The sequence below is a fragment of the Sceloporus occidentalis genome, unplaced genomic scaffold (genome assembly GCF_023333645.1).
Source record: "Sceloporus occidentalis isolate IW3139 unplaced genomic scaffold, rSceOcc1.0.p SCAF_16, whole genome shotgun sequence".
Lineage (NCBI taxonomy): Eukaryota > Metazoa > Chordata > Lepidosauria > Squamata > Phrynosomatidae > Sceloporus > Sceloporus occidentalis.
Window position 1 is genome coordinate 7,001,034 of NW_028316996.1, and position 20,002 is coordinate 7,021,035.

The 20,002-nt window shown below is 41.2% G+C and overlaps 1 protein-coding gene across 4 annotated transcripts; it reads right to left on the bottom strand.

The window, feature by feature from the left end:
• Window positions 1–1,310: 1,310 nt before the first annotated feature.
• Window positions 1,311–18,010, bottom strand: LOC149302979 (adenomatous polyposis coli homolog). Of its 4 annotated transcripts, none has more exons than XM_089481685.1 (15): window positions 17,876–18,010; window positions 17,070–17,154; window positions 16,195–16,399; window positions 15,868–15,976; window positions 15,433–15,546; window positions 15,079–15,162; window positions 13,747–13,854; window positions 12,708–12,806; window positions 11,827–11,902; window positions 11,602–11,697; window positions 11,099–11,238; window positions 10,752–10,829; window positions 9,474–9,590; window positions 8,177–8,391; window positions 1,311–7,815 (listed from the first exon to the last, which is right to left on the bottom strand). In XM_089481685.1, the coding sequence occupies exons 1-15, from the start codon at window positions 18,008–18,010 to the stop codon at window positions 1,311–1,313; spliced, it is 8,166 nt and encodes a 2,721-aa protein (XP_089337811.1). The 4 variants fall into 4 exon arrangements, with proteins under 4 accessions (XP_089337811.1, XP_089337808.1, XP_089337812.1 ...); XM_089481682.1 differs by having other exon boundaries at window positions 11,827–12,205; XM_089481686.1 differs by lacking the exon at window positions 15,079–15,162.
• Between the last annotated feature and the right edge of the window lie 1,992 nt (window positions 18,011–20,002).

The following is a 20,002-nucleotide window of genomic DNA, read 5'->3' on the forward strand; positions in this document are numbered from 1 at the left end:
GACTGCAGTGTTACAGGATCGCTGGAATTAAAAATTACAATAAACACGTAGGCTCTCAGATTGCTAACATCTCTCAAATTAAACGGACAAAATTTTATTGTTAACGCTTTCAGTAACTTTAATTACGGTGTTAAACCAGCCAGCAAATAAAAATCGTTATTACCAAAGGTTTCTACAGCAAAGAAAGCTATATAATTGTACAAAGGATTTTTTGTTTTAAAAGTGCTCTCCCAGCTAGGTCACAGGAAAATATTTCCCAATTTTTAAACACTACACTTTGTTTAAGTGGACAGCAAATAATCAGTTTAATTTTGTAAATAGAAAAAATATAAATAAATTAAAATCCGACTCTCCAGCCCCAGGTTTATCCCTCTAACAACCCCACAAAAAACAAAAAAAAAATAAAAGCATGCCATATTTAAAATTTTACAGTTCACAATAACACATGACTTTACATACAGTAATAATTTATTCAGAAATATTCATTTAAGTTGGGTAGAGACAATGTCCCATTGATAGAAGAGCAGCCATCTCACCGCAAATACCAGAATATACAACATACAGCATATCTAACAAAAATAATCTAGCTACATCCTGACAGAACCCAATCCGGGTATGGAAACCTTGCACCAGCTACGATTGTTAACACGGACTTCAATTTGTTGCAGAACACAAGGTAGCGGAAAGTGTTACAGAACGGCTCTAGCACCTAAACACATCACAAGACCATATTAAGTAAGAAAATGAGTTGTTTCGTGTTCCGTAGAGTGGCGGATAAGTGTGAAGCAGGAACCACATTGCTGTTCAAACAGTGCAATTGGCAACATAGCTAAAATGCATTCACACTCGACTGAAACGATTCATTTTCCGCATGAACAAAGTGTTTCCCTGATGTGTCTAGGTCAGTCTGTTTACGCAGAACAAAACCGCCCATATCACATTATATAAAAAAATTTGTTGGAGCAGATTATTACCCCCCCTCCCCCCACCCCCGGAAGTCCATTGTATAAAAAAAAATTAACAAAAACCCCCCAGAAAACAGCAGTATTGTTTGCAACAGAAAGTTACGCAGTCCTCTACAAATATTTTTGCTTCTTCAGAATGATCCAAACTATTGTGCCAGTGACTTACAGAAAATGACCAGTGAACTATGTTTTGTGAATTATGGCTTTCCAAAAAACCTTCACCAGGATCAAATTTACAGCCTTTAATATATTTATATATATATATATATATATGATTTGTGTGTTCAAACATCACGCATGACAGTTAAAATACATCTTAAGTTCATTTAAATTCATTGTCTGTCTTTAAACAGATGTCACTAGATAAGAGCCAGAATGTCTTTTGGGGCTCTGAGAACCACTAGAATCTGGGGATTCAGCTTTTGAGTCTTTTTTCTTAGTACCTGCACTGGATGGCGTGGGTATCTGCGATGGCCGGGACGTGACGTTATCCGCATTGCTCTTTCTGGGGCTCGGGTTATAATTAAACGGGGTGACCCGCGCCGCCACCGTTCCACTCGGCGAGCTGTGTTTGCTTGAGCTGTTTGAGCTGAAAGGCGTACGTTCTGGAACACAGCTTTCAGCCGTCTCTAGCTCTGCAGGCTTATTTATTACAGGCTTTGAGTCGCTTCCCTTTGTTTCCTGACCTTCTGATTTAATAAATGATTTTTTTCTATTTTCAAGGATAGGCGTTTTCACATTCCCGGAATCGTGCCTTCCTTGGCAATCCTTTACAGATTCATCCTTCTCGCCCTTTTCCAAGATATTGTCAATGACTGGGGGATAATTTCCAGTAGGAGATCTTCCTGACCTAGGGTTGTTAATAGGACAGTCTTCGATTCTTACCCATACATCTTCTGTTTTGGACACAGCTGGTGCCATTTGATGTAATGTTTTGGATTCCACAGAACTGTTCGAGTCAGCTATGGTATTTGAGGATCCATTACTAGCAGTCTCCAATATTTCACTCTCCCTTATTTTTCTCCAGGTTCCCTTTGAAGATGGTTGAGATTCTGTATTGGATTTGGGCCCTGAAACAGAGCAAAAGTGCTGTTTTTCATCTTCACTCTTTGCTTTCTCACTGGATTCTGAAGACGCAGACAATATTGATGAGGAGCTACCAGTTCTCCTCCAAGTACTTACGCGAGGGAGAGATGACGAATGCTTACTGTGCTCACGTTTCCAGGTACCCGACCTTGTCACAGGAAGCCGGGATGGTGACTCTGAATGGGACCGTGTTACGTCATTACGCTTCCTGACATCACCGTGTTCCGCGGGCGGATTCGAGCTGGGAGGCATTTTTCTCCAGCCTCCAGCTTGCAGCGAATGAGTTGATAAAGACATGTCAGGGAGGGAAGGGCTTAAAACCGGGGTCTGCGTCTGGGACCTTGTAGGGGAATCTGCTCTAGAGGAGGAAGACAAGGACTCGAATGATGCAGACTCTTCTAATTTCCTCCTCAGGGTTGGACTAGGTGCTTCCTTAATAAAAGTAGACTGACGGACTAAGGCAGGTCTTTCTGATCTGTCGGATTCGCTTCCACTTGATTTTGTTGAAGACATTCTAGAGAGCTCTACTTTTTTGTTAGCTCCTGTGTTGGAGCCATATTGATTTAAGCCCTTTGATGCCGACTCGCTTCTTGGGATACCACTGGGTGTTTTGGGCACAGCAGCTGGCTTGTTCATATTCTGCTGGGTTACCTGCCTTCCTGGGGACGTGTACGACATTTTACTTGAACCAGATGACTTTGTAGATGTTGTGCTCGGGGATGACGTCCTTGGTAGCTGAGAAAGTTTGTTTGGTGTGCTCATTCCATTTCTTCCAGGTGAAATAGAGTTCCGACCTGGAGATTGCAATGGTCTACTTAATGGTTGTTGTGATGGCCTTGAAGGTGTGGATTCTCTCGATACTGACCTAGAGGGCCCTTTGGAGCCCCCTGTCGTAGATGTCGGTCTGTTATTGTAGAATGGCTCGGCCCTTAAAGGTTTTGGCCCTCTAGGTGAACTAGCAGAATTCAGATTTTCAATGGGACTTTTTGAAGGTGTGTTTTTCAAAACAGGCCCCCTTTTTGATACTGGACTTGTGCTGGGGGAACTGGCTCTGACACCAGGAATATGGATCATTGTTCTACCACGAGAGATTGATGGTATGCTTGTTTGTAACGATTGCTTACACTGACTTGAAAAATCTGAGCTTGAGCGAGACTTTCCTGTGATCATACTTCTATATACTTTTTTCCCACCTTTAATTGCTCTTGTTTCTTCCTCATTTTTCTTATTTTCCAGTGCGCTTCTCTCCCCTGGTTTTAATATTTTGGGACCTTTGCTACTGGTTACAGGTTTTTCTTCATTGTCTGGTGTAAGATGAAATGGAGATCCAAAAGAAATCCCCGATTTTAGTGAAAGTATCGAATCAGAGTCAGAAGATCCTTGACGGGATAACGAAACACCAGCAGCTGCTTGATGCAGACGACTAACAATCGAGTTGGCACCTTCTTGAATTGCTTTCCAGTCAAAGTTTTCAGAATCTGGAGAAAAGGCATTTTCAGAGTCTGAGGTTTGCAGATCTCTCAAGTCTAAAGACAGATCGGGCTCTTCGGCAAGTATACCACCTGTGTTATTTGAAAGACTCTTGTCCCTTTCACCCTTGCTTTTTGAAGGCTTTTTCGTCTTTGGCATTGCAGCATTTATACATTCCTGCAACAGATCATCCTCAGAATCGATGCTCAAAGAACTCAGAGAGCTGTTTCGAGAAAAACAAACGGGTGTATCTTCTACGTGGAATGACTTGGGCGCGTAACCGGACGTTTGAGGCCTACGCAACATCTGTGCATCAGAAGCTTCGGTTTCTTTTATACTTTTAATTTCTTTATTGTTGTTTTCTTGATCAATGTCACTTATTGAACTCAGAGAGGAATTCCGTGAGAAACAAACAGGTGTGTTTTCGATTGCAAAATTCTGCATCTTCTCATCTGTAGCACCCCCTCTGTCTTGGGCCTCCTTACAAGCAGGAGGAAACGCAGCTTGCTTGTGCAGAAGTGTATTTTGGCCAGGCTGTACAGTTGCATCGGTCTGGTTCGATACTAAACGTTCGTTATTCGTGTTCCTGGTATCTATATTCTTGTTTTCTTTTTCTTTTCGTAATTCTGCTTTTTCTTTGGAAAGGTCGGTATCATCCTCCTCGAAATCTAGAGAACTGAGAGAATCGTTTCTTGAAAAACAGTATGGCGTCCCTTCGATTGGTGTGTAATGATGGGGGGAATCAAATGCAAAGCTTCCTTTTACGTGTTCTTCGTTGTTAGGAACTTTATCATGCCCTGGTTGGTTTTTAATGCTTTGCTTCCTTGGATCACAAAAGGGCTTTTCACTCCCGAGGCTCATCTTTGTGTCTGCGTTTTTCTTTGAACGTGTTTTATACTCGGCTGCTTGTAGCATAGGTTTCACGGGGGAGGTCGGCGTTTTCTTTTCACTCTCTTGCTGGCTTTGGTTACTTGCAGACGGACCAGTAGTTGTGTGATGAATCTGATCCATTATCTTTTTGACTCTGTAAGGTTTGTGACTTTTCCCTTTAGGCAATGCTGAATTAATGCATTCAGCAAGAATGTCACCTTCGTCCGTGTTATCTTTAGCCAAACCATGTTGCGAAGCATCTGGAATTTTACCTGCCTCCGGATCATCCGTGCTTCGACCCTCTGTGGGAATAGTGTCTCTCCTCTCCAAGTCTCTTGACGCTGCAACAGCATTGGGCTGGTTATTCTCCAGCTCATTAGGGGGGGATTCAATTGTAAGATCACTTAAAGATGTTGCTGTAGAGAAATTTATTGGCGTGCCCTCCACACAGTACACTCTAGGCATGTCGTCTGAATGTGTGAAGCTAACATGTTTCTGGGGGTGCAGTCTGTTTTGTGGGTGAAGGATTTTATAAACCGGCAGCTGACTAGGCTTCCTTGCCACCGGAGGAGCAGGTTTGGGAGCACTTGGTTGTGCAGGCTTCTTATTCTTCCTTGCCGATTTTGTAGGCATTGCAGATATTATACATTCTTCTAATATATCAATATCATCATCTGTATCATCAAGCATATCCTTTTCTGGCTCTGTGTTTTTTGCCTCCTTATTCTCGTGAGGGTCCACCGAGTCCCTGGACTTTTCAGACTCTGCCTCATTTCCATGGTCATTTTCAAACACAGGAGGCATGATTTTCAGTTCTACATCTTTCTGAATGTACGGCTCATCCAAGCTTAGAGCGCTGAGACTAGAAGCACACGAGAATCCGTCTGGCGTGCTCTCTGTAGCAAAATGCAAAAAGCTATCAGTTTCTTGAAGCACTTGGACTCTCTGAACAGCTGTGTGCACTTCTGTCTCTTTTGTGGCAGCTTCCCGGTCATCATTACCTGCTGCTTTAGGTTTATTTATCTCTCTTTTGGGCTGTACTGGTTGAGCTGGTGGTGGAGTCTTACTTCTGCTTGGTGGCATTGTTTGTCCAGGACTGTCTGGAAGGTCACTCGGACTGATAATACCACTAACCATACCACTGCATGGCTCACTCTGCACAGAGCTGGCTATTGAATGACTATCAAAACTATCTAATGAGCTTACAGATGTGCACCTGCTGAACATTAGAGGTGTTTCCTGGAGGTAATGCTCTGGAGGACTCTTAGGCGTTTGCGCCCCACTTTTTGATGGCGACTTAGCACCTGAAGGAAGTTCAGCAGATTTCTGCTTGGATGAATCAGAAGGAGATAAATTAGAAGAATGTAGTCTACTAGTCTTTGCTCGTACAGGATGTGTAGTTGGCCTTGTTTCGTTGGATAGACTTTCTTTTGATGCCGTGCCCCTGCTGTCCTTTATTGCGGATATCTGAAGAGAGTTGTTAGAATCTGCACCCTGTTGACCTCTTTCACGTCCTTCCATTTCACCTTCAGCAGAAGACAACGATGACAAAGAGCTGCATCGTGAAAAGCATATCGGGGTATCTTCAACACAATATGTCTGCATGGTTTCTTGGTTAATAGAAGGGGGCTTACTTGAGGTTTGTTTTTGTCTATTCTGCCCGCTTCTGTTTTGAGCAGAGCTAGGATGAAGCTCATTCTGTCTGTTTGTGTTTGGTGAAGGGGTAGGGGTATTGCTGCTAGAAGATGAATGATCTTTTTTAAGGCGCGTTTTGGAGGCAGATTTTGAGAAAGAAAATGAAGGTTTCTGCTTGGTTGGTGCAGCCTCCGGAGGGTACTTTCGGCTGTAATCTATAGGCTGCTCCACATGGTGTTCCTCTTGGTTGTAGGCTGCAATGTTGAAATCGGCTTGCCTCTTGTCTTCCTCTTCATGTTGTTCCTCCTCAGAGTATCTCTCGCTAAAATTAGTAGTTTTATCATCATTGTAGTCCTCGACCTGACAAAGGTGTTTGTTAGGTTTCTGATTAATTCCAAGATTGGAGCTCGCTCTGGGCTGGTCTCCTTGATTATTTGCCCTCCTTGATCTATATGGTGATGTGTTTTCTGGTGGTGCGAAATGGGACGAGAATTTCTTTTGCTTCTCCTCCTTGTTCTCACTAAATCGTGGAAACTGTGTTTGAGGATTTCTAGACTGTCTCTGCTCATTTTGCTTTATCTCACTGTCAATTACATGTTTAGGTCTAGCCCATCTCTCATTCTGCGTGGGGCTCTGCCTGCCTGAATTCAGCTGTTCATCGGAATATTTTAGACTATAATTTATTGGAGTGTCGAGTTCAGTATCATTGTCGTCCATGTGATTAGCACTGTGTATTTTGTGTGCTAGGCCTGCAGGATATTGTCCATAATGGCACACTTTACCATCATCCTCTTCGGAATAGGCCTCCGCCGATGGTTTTACCTGTCCGCGTTTTCCATAGCCGTCGGTGCTACTAACGCTGTTCAGACTGTCGTTTGAAGCCATCTTGCATTCCATTTTCATATAGGATACTGGACACCCTCTGCTGGAATTATCGCCTTTACTGAAACTATAAGATGAATGAGGGTGGTTTGCAGAACTAATCTGCGAAGCAGTTCTTTCATCTGAAATACAGTGCATATCCGGCACTGAACCAGATTTTTTGTCTTCTTGGGAAAGCTGCATGTTTGAAACCTCATCCATAACTTTAGCAATCTGGGCAGTGGTAGTTAATTGTAATCCAATACGTTTTGAGGAGTTTCCAGTATTGTCAGTCGTAGAGTGGTAACTGTTTAGCCCTGCTGTCCTTTCTCTGTCTTTATCAGCCCGGTTGGCGTCTGCAGTTGATCTATTTGGCGAGGATCCTGGTAACACGGTAGCATTTAAGTATGGGGAAAGTACGGTTAAATTGCTGGGGCTGTAATTGTCTGACCGGCAAACCGATTCATCATGCCTACTGGAGTCCAGAACATAGTCGTTGTACAAACTCTGTTTATGTCTTGGTTTACTGCGGTGAGATGTTTTGGGGCTTAAGTTATCAATGTTGTCAAACGTCTCAGACAAATGTTGTGCATCCAGCTCGGCTTCTAATGCTTTCTGCTTCCGAACATGAAGCGATGGGACACTTGAGCCAGGGGACATAATATTGGCATCTTTATACTTGGCTGGTCTGTTAGCCATTAAATTCCTCAAAGCAGCAGCACTTCCCATGGCGATCATTTTGTGTTTTGAATGGATGAGGTTCTTGAGCATACTGACAGCACCCATATCCCACAGGGACTCTTGGTCTTTGGCGTTCCGCGCCGACAGATTCCACAAGGTCCCGCAGGCGTTGCTAACTATGGTTAAGCTGTGTGATTTCAAGTGCTGTAACAAGGTCTGCAAGCAGTTGTTCTCTCTCAATATTTCCCTGTAATGAGAAACGGAATAAAATACATCGCTAGATTAAAATTAAAAACTCATTTTTCACAAGGAAATAGCACTATAAAATGTAAAATTATAAATCTAATTCAGATGACAGGACATTTTACTAACCATCCTTTCAATGAGTTTGTAGAAGTCTTTTCAATAATATTTAAACAAGCTGAGAGTAGCATGAAATGTAACAAAGGAGTGCTTAGGAGTTCTTAGGTTGCATTAAAAAATAGTTTTTCGTAGTCAGAGTAACGAAACAAAGCATACAGATTGTCACATACTATGTATTTAAAAGAAACTTGTACAAAACCCCCCCCCCAAAAAAAACGACTGGTCACATATTGCTATAAACAAACCTGTGGTCCTCATTAGTTGCAATTAAACTGGACACATTGCGCAGGATTCCACCGCCGCTCTCTATGATTGCCAATGTATTGGTCTGACTTCGATAGGTTAAGGTGGCGACCAGGAAAGCCAAGGCCCCGTCCACAGAACATATATCTGCTTTGTTCTCTGTGCAGTGCGCAGATAAATTCCACAAGGCGCTTAACACGCTCTTCAATGTGGACTCCTAGAAGGATGAGAAGAAAATACAAGGAATCATCAATACGATAAATCAGAATGTAAACCAGCAATTGTTTTGGCATTTCTATTAAACGCACTTGTCACTTAGCGAGTTATGTATGAAATATAGCGGGAGCAGAAACAGGGGAAGCAAAATGAATGAGAACGGACTATGAAAACGGTGTTATTTGTCAGTCTTCTGGATTGCAACTAAAACCTAGATCTGTGAACTCGATGGCTCTAGCTCTCACCATAACATGTGGGCCGCAAGCTACTCTTGTAGGGTACAAAATTAACATCTGCATCCTAAGTAGCGGTTATTTCACTTGCAAAACCTTTACACCAGGGGTGTCCATGTTTTTTTCTAAAATTAAAATTAAGAAAAATGTAATCACTTGTGATTGTTTAGGCCACTGACATTGATCAGGAAGGCCGATTAATAAACATTGACCTAAAGTGTCTAACAATTAATGAGGTTGCAATAATTATGTATTTAAAAAAAAAAAGTTTGGATTTTCTTATTCATAATGTGTGTATTTTCTTTACTTTGGATGACCTCGCGCTGTGAAAGCTGTCACTTATGGCAGGGGGACATCAAGTCATAATGATGAGTTGGCTCTTATTTATCATCATCAGCAGTCTAACTGCAGAGTCTAACAGCAGCAATCGACCAGGAAGCACCACTGACTTCTGAGTGATTCCTGCTGAAGACTTTTTTTTCTCTTTCAATGCCGATGCTCCATGTGAGTACAGCATGGACTGATCTGACTGAAGGCACAAACATTAACCCCTAAAATGCCAGACGCAATTGCGGCATTGAAGGGGTTAAAACCGCACGATCTCTCCCTTGGATAGCGTTTGCCTTGAATCTCAAATGTTCAGGGCAGCATAAATCCATATTCTGATCTACCAAAAAAATGCCCATGCATTCAAACTCCTATTTAAACATTAGGTGTGGTTTTACATTGCCTCCATCCAGGTTGCCACAATTAGCTACACCAAAAGAAGAGTAGAAGGTAAAAGTTTACACACAAGTACTGTGAACTATGAAATGTAAATGCTGGGGCAGTGTATGAATGGACCACTTGCCTTTTTGACTTCCAGGGCACACTCCATTAGGGCCTTCACACTACCAACCTCACGGAGTGTTTTTTTGCTATTCACATCTGCTCGCCAGGATAAATTTCTAAGGACGCTTGCAATTACCTGTGGAGCAATAATAAAATAAAAAAAAGTGCAACGTTGGTACATGTTAAATTGTTTAATGGATAAACTTCACAGAGGAATCAGTAGACCTATATGATCTCCATTAGCGCAAACCAGAATGTCAGGGAAAGCTAAGTGGCCACAAGCAGAACAAATCCAATTGGCGAATTAATGTAAAGACACAATCAGACTATTTTGCTAAGGCAGCCTTGGGTGCGCAATATACATGCTAAATCATCTCAAAAAAGATGCTAAATCATTAGGATTTTTTTGTGTGTGTGGGGGGGTGAAATCGCACAGAAGGTGGTCTTGTGTAATACTCTCCTCTAAAACACTTTTAGGATCAGAGACCATAAGGATGGGAAAAACCTATAAAAAATGAGGCAATCAGGAAAAGCAAAACACAATACAGTCTACACCAGGAAGGAGAGAGAAGGAAAACACATCAAATAGCTGAAAATAGACTATGTACGCTGCTGAAAGCTGTTTCACCAGGTAGAAAATCAGGCCAAGAAGCCATTACAGAAACTGCTGTGGCCCTCTGTGCCAGCCTAGATAATAGCAGATTTCTGCAGGGAAGAGAATTCAGAGTGGCTTATAGCAGTGATAACTGCAATTTGTCTACGGCTGACGAGGTCTCCAGTACAGACCCCTTATCGTGTGGACTGTAGCATGCTGCGATGTAAAATAGGCTCTACTAGTGGGCCAAGAACCAGGAGAAATGTCCCATGGAGAATGGTTAAGATCCTCAAAAGTATCCCGGGAGTACTGGCGTTGCACAGTAGATGGCGCCATTGAGGGGATTTTTTTTTTTATTATTTTTTTCCAGGGACACAGAATAGCATTTTTTGAAAATAAAAACCTAGTTCTATAAAATATAAAAAAAGAAATCCCAAGACCTCTGGAGGACTGGTAGATTCCGTAACGCACTCATAACCGGGGTACAGTGAAAATTAACATTAAAATATATTTACTTATCTCGTTTGGCACCAGTCAGACAACAAAAACGGTTCAGAAGGTAGAGTGCAATAGTCTTAGCCCTGTACAAAGTGATTGAAGTCAGCTTTTTAAATTCTCTCAACCTACTGCTTTAATAACAGTGGACTACGTATAACGTGTACCCTAAAGAGATTGAACATACCATCTTGGCAAACACCTCACCTGTTGCAAGTCTTCGCTTTCAGATTTGAGCTGAGCTACTAGGGCTCGCATGCAGCTTTTCATGGAACACAACGTGGCCTGCATAACAAGAAACAAATGCCCCAGATCATGTTAGTTTAATGGAACATAGCACATTATTCCATGATCCTAAATCAGTACACTAAGGATGCATTCACATGAGATGCTACATGTTTATTAACCCCCTAAAAAGGACCAATGATGGCATCTGACTTCGTAACAATTTACACCAACATGCTTATAAATCAGGAGCAGTCCTGCCCAAGGCAAACAACGGGTTAAGCCCTTAATATGGCTTTTAAGGCTATTAAAAAGTAAACGACAACTACCTTGTTTGCCACATCACCGAAAGTCAAGTTTGTCAAAGCCATTCCAGCATAACGTCGTATAGTAATGCTATAGTGGTCATTAACCAGTCCATAGATCTCACAATCTACTTGTAAAATCTCAGCAATAGCCTGCAATCCACCTGTTGATAAGAAAAAGAAGCAAAATTTTCGAGAAATAGGAAAGGAATATTCAAAAATAAGAGAAATCTAAACCTTTAGATTAAGATGTTTTGCATAGAAATAAAATTCATGACAATCCCCTCTATGCATTCGCTCTCAGTCATTTACATTACATTTATTTATAAAGTGACGGCCGATTCCGCAGCGCTGTACATTGCAGTAGTGCTAGCCTACAGAAACCTTCCATGGGGTCTAAAGACCCCCTGTGCGCATGCACAGAAAGCGCCTCCATAGGCTTTCGTCATTTCATGTATAAACATAGCCCAAAAGACATTGAGTGTTTTTAACTAAAATCAGAGCACTTTATTATTCACATTTCTTACCAAGTTCATTCATCGCATGCCTATGTTCTTCATCAAAAGAAAGCTTCATTAGAACACACACTGCAGGGCAGATCTGATGTTCCACAGGTGAAGGCACTAACACAGGACATAAAAATGATACTTTTTACAACAGTGATAAGGATGCATAGTGTTAAATGGTATGTCAATTACAATTCTAGGTTGCAATAGGGTTCAACAAGCACCAACACTTTTAGTTCTACATACTTGGATTTTTGTCTCTGTCCATTCCTTGTTCATGTGCTTCCTGCCATTCCCAACACGTTTCGCAGTAGGCGCGGATCTGTTCCAGAAGGTGTAAGACACGGATCTCCCTCCTCCCTCGTTTATCATCAGGCTGGGAGTGAATGATGTTGTGAAGTGCGGCACTAGCTCTCGCACGGGCCTCCTTACTACCTCTGGAGTTACCCAGAAGCACCGAGTCTTTATCATTGCCATGCAGGAGCTGGATGAGAAGAGGCAAGCACCCCGACTGACGCATGGCAATGCAACTATCTTGGGAACTAGACATGGCTAGCAGGGTACGAGACATATCATCCTTGTCATGTGTACCGAGCATGGACAGGAGTGAATATACCATTTCCACCTGTTATAATAAACAAATACAAAAGAGAACCATAAGCCAAAAACATGGCATGCCACAAGTCCATATTTTGTCAATTTCTCTAGTTTACAGACATGCAAGGCAACTAAGAGGGGCTTTGTTTGGTCTCTTGTTTTTGATAGGTCCTTTACACCAAATATTGAAATCCCCCTTATCAATTCTCTTCTCAAAAACAATGTTTACAAACCCATGGCTCTGCCTTCTCTTAGCTTATGGGACGCTAGCTGATCAGCAGGATATCACGCCTCTAACATGGGAGTATCCTGGCATGTTTAAATCCCAAGGCCTATGTGAAATTGGACTCTGGGCTACCGTATGCACAATAGGTGCATTATAGCCGCACACTCCTTTAATAGCTTTACATGTACTACTTCACACAATTTCTCATATTTAGCTGATCATCTATAATCTTTACAGTACCAACTTGTGCACGTCATCAATAACATTGCAATTTAACCGCAGACGTATTGCGTTTTTAGCATACCTTCGTGCCCAGGTGACTTGTCAGCTTTCGTGGAACAGAGTAGGAACTGTTGGCGCTCATAACAGTAGCCGCTTCATGGTCCACTCTAGTGTTTGAACCCTGCATTTAAAACAAAGAACAAGCATAATAAATATAAAGGAGATGAATAAAATGAGAGCAGAATGAACAAAGGACCTACTATAACTTTCTTCTCAAACACACGCTGTTACATTAGCTGACAAATCAAAATATTTGCTCTACTACAAGATAGTAGGTAGCATTTCTTTCCATATGCTACAATAAATACTTCATAACATACTAAGGCTGGGTACTCGTCCAGTCCACAGCGGTACTCCAGTAAAGGAAGCATACTATAAAAACACCAAAACGGGCAACATTAAATATTCAGTACTCAAGAACACACAAACATATGGGTCCAGTCTCATGGGTGACAAAGGATTACAGTCTGGTCCATTAAGTCATCCTCTGATTAACCTTCTTCAATGCTCAGTAGTCAGAAACCAAGATACTCCCAGATGTCCCATGAAAGGCAGGGGACCTGCCAAGGCCATCTGGCTACAAAAATATAAAAAACAAAAGCCACGAATATCTGCTCCCCAGAAACTAGACAAACCATAAATTCTCGCATTGAAGGGAATGCTTTTCTAAGACCTAAACTAGTAAACTTTCACTTTACGAAAGAGCTCTGTAAAAAACGAAATCATTGTATAACACTACGCTTTAAGGATATTTATAAAATCAATAGCGCGTAGCAAAACCCTTCTACCTCCCTTCAAATTTGTATGTCAAAATGTATTACGCTAGCATAAAACTGTAGCTCCACTTCTGCCTTAATGCTCCATTTAGGGCACTCAAAAAGTACTATTAAAGTTCCATACTTCATTTCTAGCTCTTCTTTTAAAACAATTATGTTATAATTCTAAATAGTTTATATATCCTTATAAAAAATTTCAGAATTTTGCTTTACAAAAACTAATGAGATCATTCAGAACAAAAAAACAAAAACACACAAAAAGTAGCATCATCAATCTTCTTTTACCTGTGCGCTCCCAGCAGCGATACTCGGGGTAATCTCGGAGGCGCTCTGTCCATCTAGGTGCTTGTCGGCACTCGCACATCCAGCATCATGCTTGCTTTGTGGAATCCTCTGTTACGAGTAGAAAAGGGGTCGCATTGAAAAACAAGACAAAGTACGCGTCGGCATAAAGATGAGATTGCAGGATGCGAATTCTTCAGTTCACCTTGTTCTAGAAATCCCAGAGTGAGCGGTATAATATTCTACAAGCATACCCAAAATGAGCAGCCCAGACCGTGTGGCTGGAGCAGGAGGAGTGAGAAGCAGAACGTGTGTCGGCTGGGGATTAAAGCCCTGGAAGACAAAGGCTGTGCTGAAGAGACACGAGCCATCCTCCAGCAGCTGGGCTCCACAAACAAGCAATGGGATATCGAGCTAGCAGCATCATATGACATCTTTGAACGACCTAACATAATTAATAATGGCATTGGAAATTAACCATCATGCCTTATGTAATCCTATAAGGGATCATTAGTGACCATGCTTTCATTGTCTTTAGTCAAAAACATAACCCCCCCCCATCACCAGAAAAACCCACAATTGATATCAGTACATGAATGAAATAAATTACGTCCAGAATAATATTGTAAAGGTGTAATTATTGTTTTACTCAACATAATTCCACTACTAGCAAATCAGGCGCATGTACTATATTTAAGAGATTTCAGCAGACTCTAATTCACAAGAGCATTTGCAAAAATATTATAGGATTTAAGTAATCGAAATAGAACTAAAGTAGCCCCAAATGTCATACTAAGAAGAAAAAACTGGCCATTTGGTGCTGCAAAGCATTCTGCCGTTTGAGATCTCGGGAGTAGGATGTGTCTTCCCACAGGCAGCTTGATTTGTTACAGGCTTTAATAAAGCAATCATTATAGATCTTAATTTAGAAACACAATTACCATCATTAGAAATGTCGACGGCATTAAGCGGATGTAACCAAAACATATCAATGTAGTGTGCAGGAAGATGGATGATGTAGAATATGATGTAGAGTTGTTATTTTTGAACACTGGACCCTGACATTCCAAGCCTTTATTTCTATTTGGCTAATCGTAGCATATCATTTTGCTCAAAATACACTTATCCTTCAGGTTCGTAATTAGCAAGACTTTCTCCTTGAACACAGGGTAACATAGAAAAATCATGTTATGGTCATTTGAAAATGACCACAAATATTCTGAAATGCAGTTTTTGCAGTAGGCTAATTCTCCATTCAGTGTGACGGACACCATGGAAGTAGGATCTTCATCAGCGAAGAAAGAAAAAAAAAAATCACGACCGCACTAGACTTGCCTCTACTTCCACAGCTGGAGACTGCAGCAGCTGACGTATCCGAACAATATCTTTTTCGATTTGCTGAATCTTAGCAACTCGTGCCTGAAAAAGGGAAAATAAAAAAAATAAAATAAAAAGTTGGTAAAGGTGAAATCAAAGACAAAGCAAATAATGCTTTAAACAAGAGCACCTCTGCAAGCTGGGTAAACTGACGTCTACACGCCTAACAACTTAAAATTTTAGTTGCTCTGTACATTACTGCTGGAAACTCGAACGCATGGCGGAAAAGGTCTCCCCAAGGCAATCCTGGAGCCTGTTAGCGGCAAACGCGCCAAACGCAGCCCCCGTTATTTTTAAAGCAGTATTCTATACCTGTGCTCGCTTCTCCATGTCCTGACAGGTCCCTAGTTGTTCATCCATCGCTGCTCTGATTTGCCTGGCCTCAAACTCCAACTGTCTTCTAGTCATGTCAGTCTGAAGCGAAAACTAAAACACAAAAAGGGGGAAATGACTTGTAGGCCAGGCCTAGGCAATGATATCTTTAACAAGGGACAACACATAGGAACAACAAGGTAATGACCTTCAGTATTTCATGACAATACAGAGTAGATGAAAGAATTACAGGACATTCACATGTGCAGAAGAGTGGAAACAGTAAGCCAGGATGGTGAAAATGATTAGCCTGAACATAGAAGGAGAGCATATCTCAAGCTTATAGTTACAATGTTTACCCCGACCCAGGCGGCATCAGAGAAGCGAGAACTCTCATGCGCACACCTCGGGATAAGCAAAGCAGCTGACACTCACACTTTCCGTAAGAGGCAGGCTATCGATTCTCTTAGTCAGGTTCTGCAGCTGGGCATAGTACCAGTCCTTCTCCTTCTCTTCCTTTTCCAGCTCAGCGAGAAGTAATGCTCTAAAACGAGAGGAGTACATAAATATGTAATGACAAACTTAAAATACCTTTACGATTATGGCTTGTGAATATTGATCTTTAGTAAATAATCCCCCCCAATTTACATTCACCTCTGCACCAGTTTTTACACAATACCATATAAAACACCAGCGCTGGTTTTAAAGTTATACAGCGTATTATAGAGGGTATTCTTTATTTTTTGCAGTGCGGTAATATACCTTTCCTTCTCTAGTTCTTCCATATAACCAGCACCTTCCTTGTTCCCATTCATAATGCCTCTTCTTGGAAAGGAACCCATAGGGACTGGGCTGCATTCTCCTGAATTTCCGGAGAGCGAGCCATCCCCACTCCCATACGAGCGCAGTGATGGCATCTTTGACCTTATCTTAACACCAGAGGAATTGCCGCCATCTAAATTTAATTCTGTAAAACCAGAGGGAGAGCATAAGAAAAATATGAAGGTTTACATACAGATCAAAATATTTGGAAGCGCTATAATTAATCCCAGACAGATTTTTTACAGAATATATATTATATATATATTATTTTTTTTATTATTATTTTTTTTTACATAAATCTGCATAATATACAGAGACCTTTTTTAACCATAGATCGATAATGAAAAATGAATAGCTTTAAATTGATTCAACAAATGTTTCTTTCAGGTAACGATAGGCAGGATTGTTTAATCCATGCACAGTGCTTAGCAGGCTCTCTTAACCTGCGGTATGTGTATCACACAAGATCCCAGAGACAGTTTGTGATTTCTGACACATTATATGGGTAGGAAAAAGATGTTAGGGGTGCTTCGTAATAAAAAGTTAAGAAACCCTGCCATCAAGCAATCTAATATATGCATAATTCTAATACTGCAAATACCAAAGCCTTATAAAACGGGTTTCCCGAAGTAACTGCGTAACCAATAGTCTCAAATGTATAAAAAATGAATCATGACCTGAGCATATTTTAGGTTTTCTCATGGAATGAGAGGATCACTGTACACTGAGACGCACTGGATTAAGTAATGCATTTGCATGAACTAAATTTAGTTGCTAATGTTTTTTATATTTTATTTTATATGGTTTAAGGTTACCTTTAAGCCGTTCCAGCAGGTCAATCTGGCTGGAGGAAGACATGGTTTCATCCTCAATGGTTCCTTGCAACTGTTTGAGTACCTCCTGCAATAGTGAATAAACACAATAAGCAACCCAATAACGCCTATACCGTACATACGGCATCAGCCAAGCTACGAGCAGCTCTTAACGACAGACGTAACGACAAAGGGAGGACATCAGGCGGTCAGGACTGTCTGTGGAGGACTAGTACAAAGCCACAAGGTATTTTACCCAAGTACTGATATGAAGAGAAATGAATTAAAAACACCAGCCCCCACCGAACACACCAGCTCCTTCATAAACATTTTAAGCATTGGTCCTCAATGAAACTCATTCTTTAGAATGCAGAGGAATTTGGTAAATTACTTTAAATATTATTTCTCCTAAGAAGAACTTCAATAAAATTAAAGACAAATATAGGTACATTTATGCCAATATCAGCTAAACCATCCAAATACTACAGCTCTGCATGCCCCAACATATCATAAATATGCTAATGCAGCTTAATGCATCTCCTCGATCCAGAGCCCCCTACACCCCACTATCACGGACACAGACTACGCTCCTCCCTTCCCTCCATGAGCACGTGTATAAACAGATGCTATGGCAAAATACGGCTTTTGGGATAATTCTTTGATGAACGGACGATGAATGTGGTCTGTAAAGGAATGAAATCTGCTACAACGGGTGGCCGTTTTTATATTGATCAGCGGGCAAAAAATAAACAACCTCTGTTGCAATGCCACAGGAACAGAACGGTAGCAAGTATACACCCAGAACATACTTTCATGCTTGATGCCTCAGACTCCAGTTTTGTAAGATGATTTGAGTTGTCCTCGAGTTCTTGCCGAAGGCTTGTGTTCTCCATTTTAAGCGCCTCCACTTGCTCTAACAGCTGGTCGTATGAAGCTGAAGACATTCTGGGTGACTCCTTACGCTGCAATCAAATCAGATACATTAAATACACTCAGAAATATCATAGTACTTATTCACAGGTGGAGACCTAAGTAAGAGCGAGTATATTAACTAGTTAAGGTGCAGACTACGACCAGCTTTCAAGTCTAAGTGAAGTAAAACATTTTAATAAATGTGTCGGTACCAAAAATCCTATTAGAGAATCAGTCATACCCAAGACTATTTTTGTTGAGCCAGACACATCGCATTCACATTTTTTCAGCTCCACCATACTGAACTGAGTGGTTTGGTTAATAATTTAAAGCCTTACTTTAAATATCTAACCGTAAATAAGGTATTCCTAAATTCAAACATTTTAAATTAGCTACTGTTCAAGACCTCGGAGGTGCCTTCTTATCATTCAAAGGGACTCCCGAGGTCTTCAGAACTTGTGACCCCACACAGCTGGATCACTGATTATATATGAACACAAATTAACAAACACTAATTCAGTTTCGTGTTGCGTACCGAGTGGCAGGGTCATCGGCAAACGTAGTTTTATGCTAAATCATTCTCATAAGGGCACTGACCTATTTTAAGGCAGTACCGGCACGTCACTGAAAATTACCTGCTTCAAGACCGGTATTAAATATTGTAATTTGGAGGCACTGCGACAAATAATCCCTAAATCCTAGCTTTATCTGCATCTCACAATCCACTCAAAAATTAGGGCAGAGTGAAGTACAGGATCTCGGGGGATTTAGCAAAATGTATTGAGCATTACAGCAGAGCAGCTTTACATTAACCACTGATTCTGCTGAAGGAAACATGGAGTCAACAGAACAATGTATACGCTACAACATCTCCATCGACTGCCATTGTAAGGAGATCGTGGAAGCGAACCTATCTGCACATAATCCTATACAGAAAGACTTATCCAATGAAAGATCATTTAGGAAGCATTGAGGGCAATAGACTGCTTATTTTCACAGGCCCACTCGGCCCCTGCTCTTCCCACGTAAAGTCATGTTGGCAGATGCCCATGACATGATCTGGCTGAAGCAAAATAAGCATTGGAGGCAAAATACTAGAAATGATCAATAAAGCACATGATGTCAAGACGGGGGCAGAGAGCATACATTAGTTTAGTAGTCTGGCTAACGTTTCCGCTCTCGTCTCTTATAGCAGAATACAAGATGATGCCTTTAGTCCAAGGTGATACATTGAGCAAAGTTAGAAGAAGAAAAAACAAAAAGTAACGTCTCATAAGCTTTCAGGACCCTGGATGTCTCCTCTTCAGAATCCTTTCCTATGCTGATTCAATAAAAAGGTTTGGGTTTTTTACCAATGATTTCTCTTCTCTAGGACCAATATGGCTATAACCATCTCCTTACCCTCTTACTTCATAAATTGTATTAATGGGCAATCCTCCATAAATGATTAAGTGATCTAATCTGAAATGCCTTAGCCATTACATGGAACTATATAAAATGTTTTCCACTCTATGTATGTATATCCTTTCAAACATCTTAAGTATTTCTAACAAGACATTATCCATACATGCGCCAAAAATGTTAACCAGTCCTCTTCGTATATTTGAAGCTCTCCAACAATGTTAGCCCGCCACAAGAAAAGGATTGTGACACAAGGGAGTGCTGTGCATACTGCAGGACGCTCAAATTCTGTATTTTATCACAAGATCCCCTCCTCCGATCCAGCAGAGCAATGCTAGACAGAGCTCCCGAGAGCCTGGGGCTAAAATAGAAAGCCCAGCCTCAGCCCAACGCATCACTGCCAGAAATCATTACTCACGTCTGCGTGCGAGGCTTCCTCTGCCTGATTTACGTCTTAGCCGAACACTTTATTCCGCACGGGGAATGCATTCAGCAAAACGCCACGACTAATACCAGTGGATTTTTTTTTTTTACTGATATGTTAACCGAGTCTCGAGGATAGGTCTTGCAGCTCACATCATCTAGTAATGAAGTACAGATATCATAGATGAAGTAACCAAATT

Excerpts from the sequence above, each read along its gene's own strand:
- LOC149302979 (XM_089481682.1), bottom strand. The coding sequence starts at position 18,010 with ATGTCTTCAGCTTCATACGACCAGCTGTTAGAGCAAGTGGAGGCGCTT. Across the intron at positions 11,239-11,601 it reads GCATGCGATGAATGAACTTG|GTGGATTGCAGGCTATTGCT; the intron begins GTAAGAAATGTG and ends TCTTATCAACAG. Across the intron at positions 10,830-11,098 it reads TCGGTGATGTGGCAAACAAG|GCCACGTTGTGTTCCATGAA; the intron begins GTAGTTGTCGTT and ends CTTGTTATGCAG.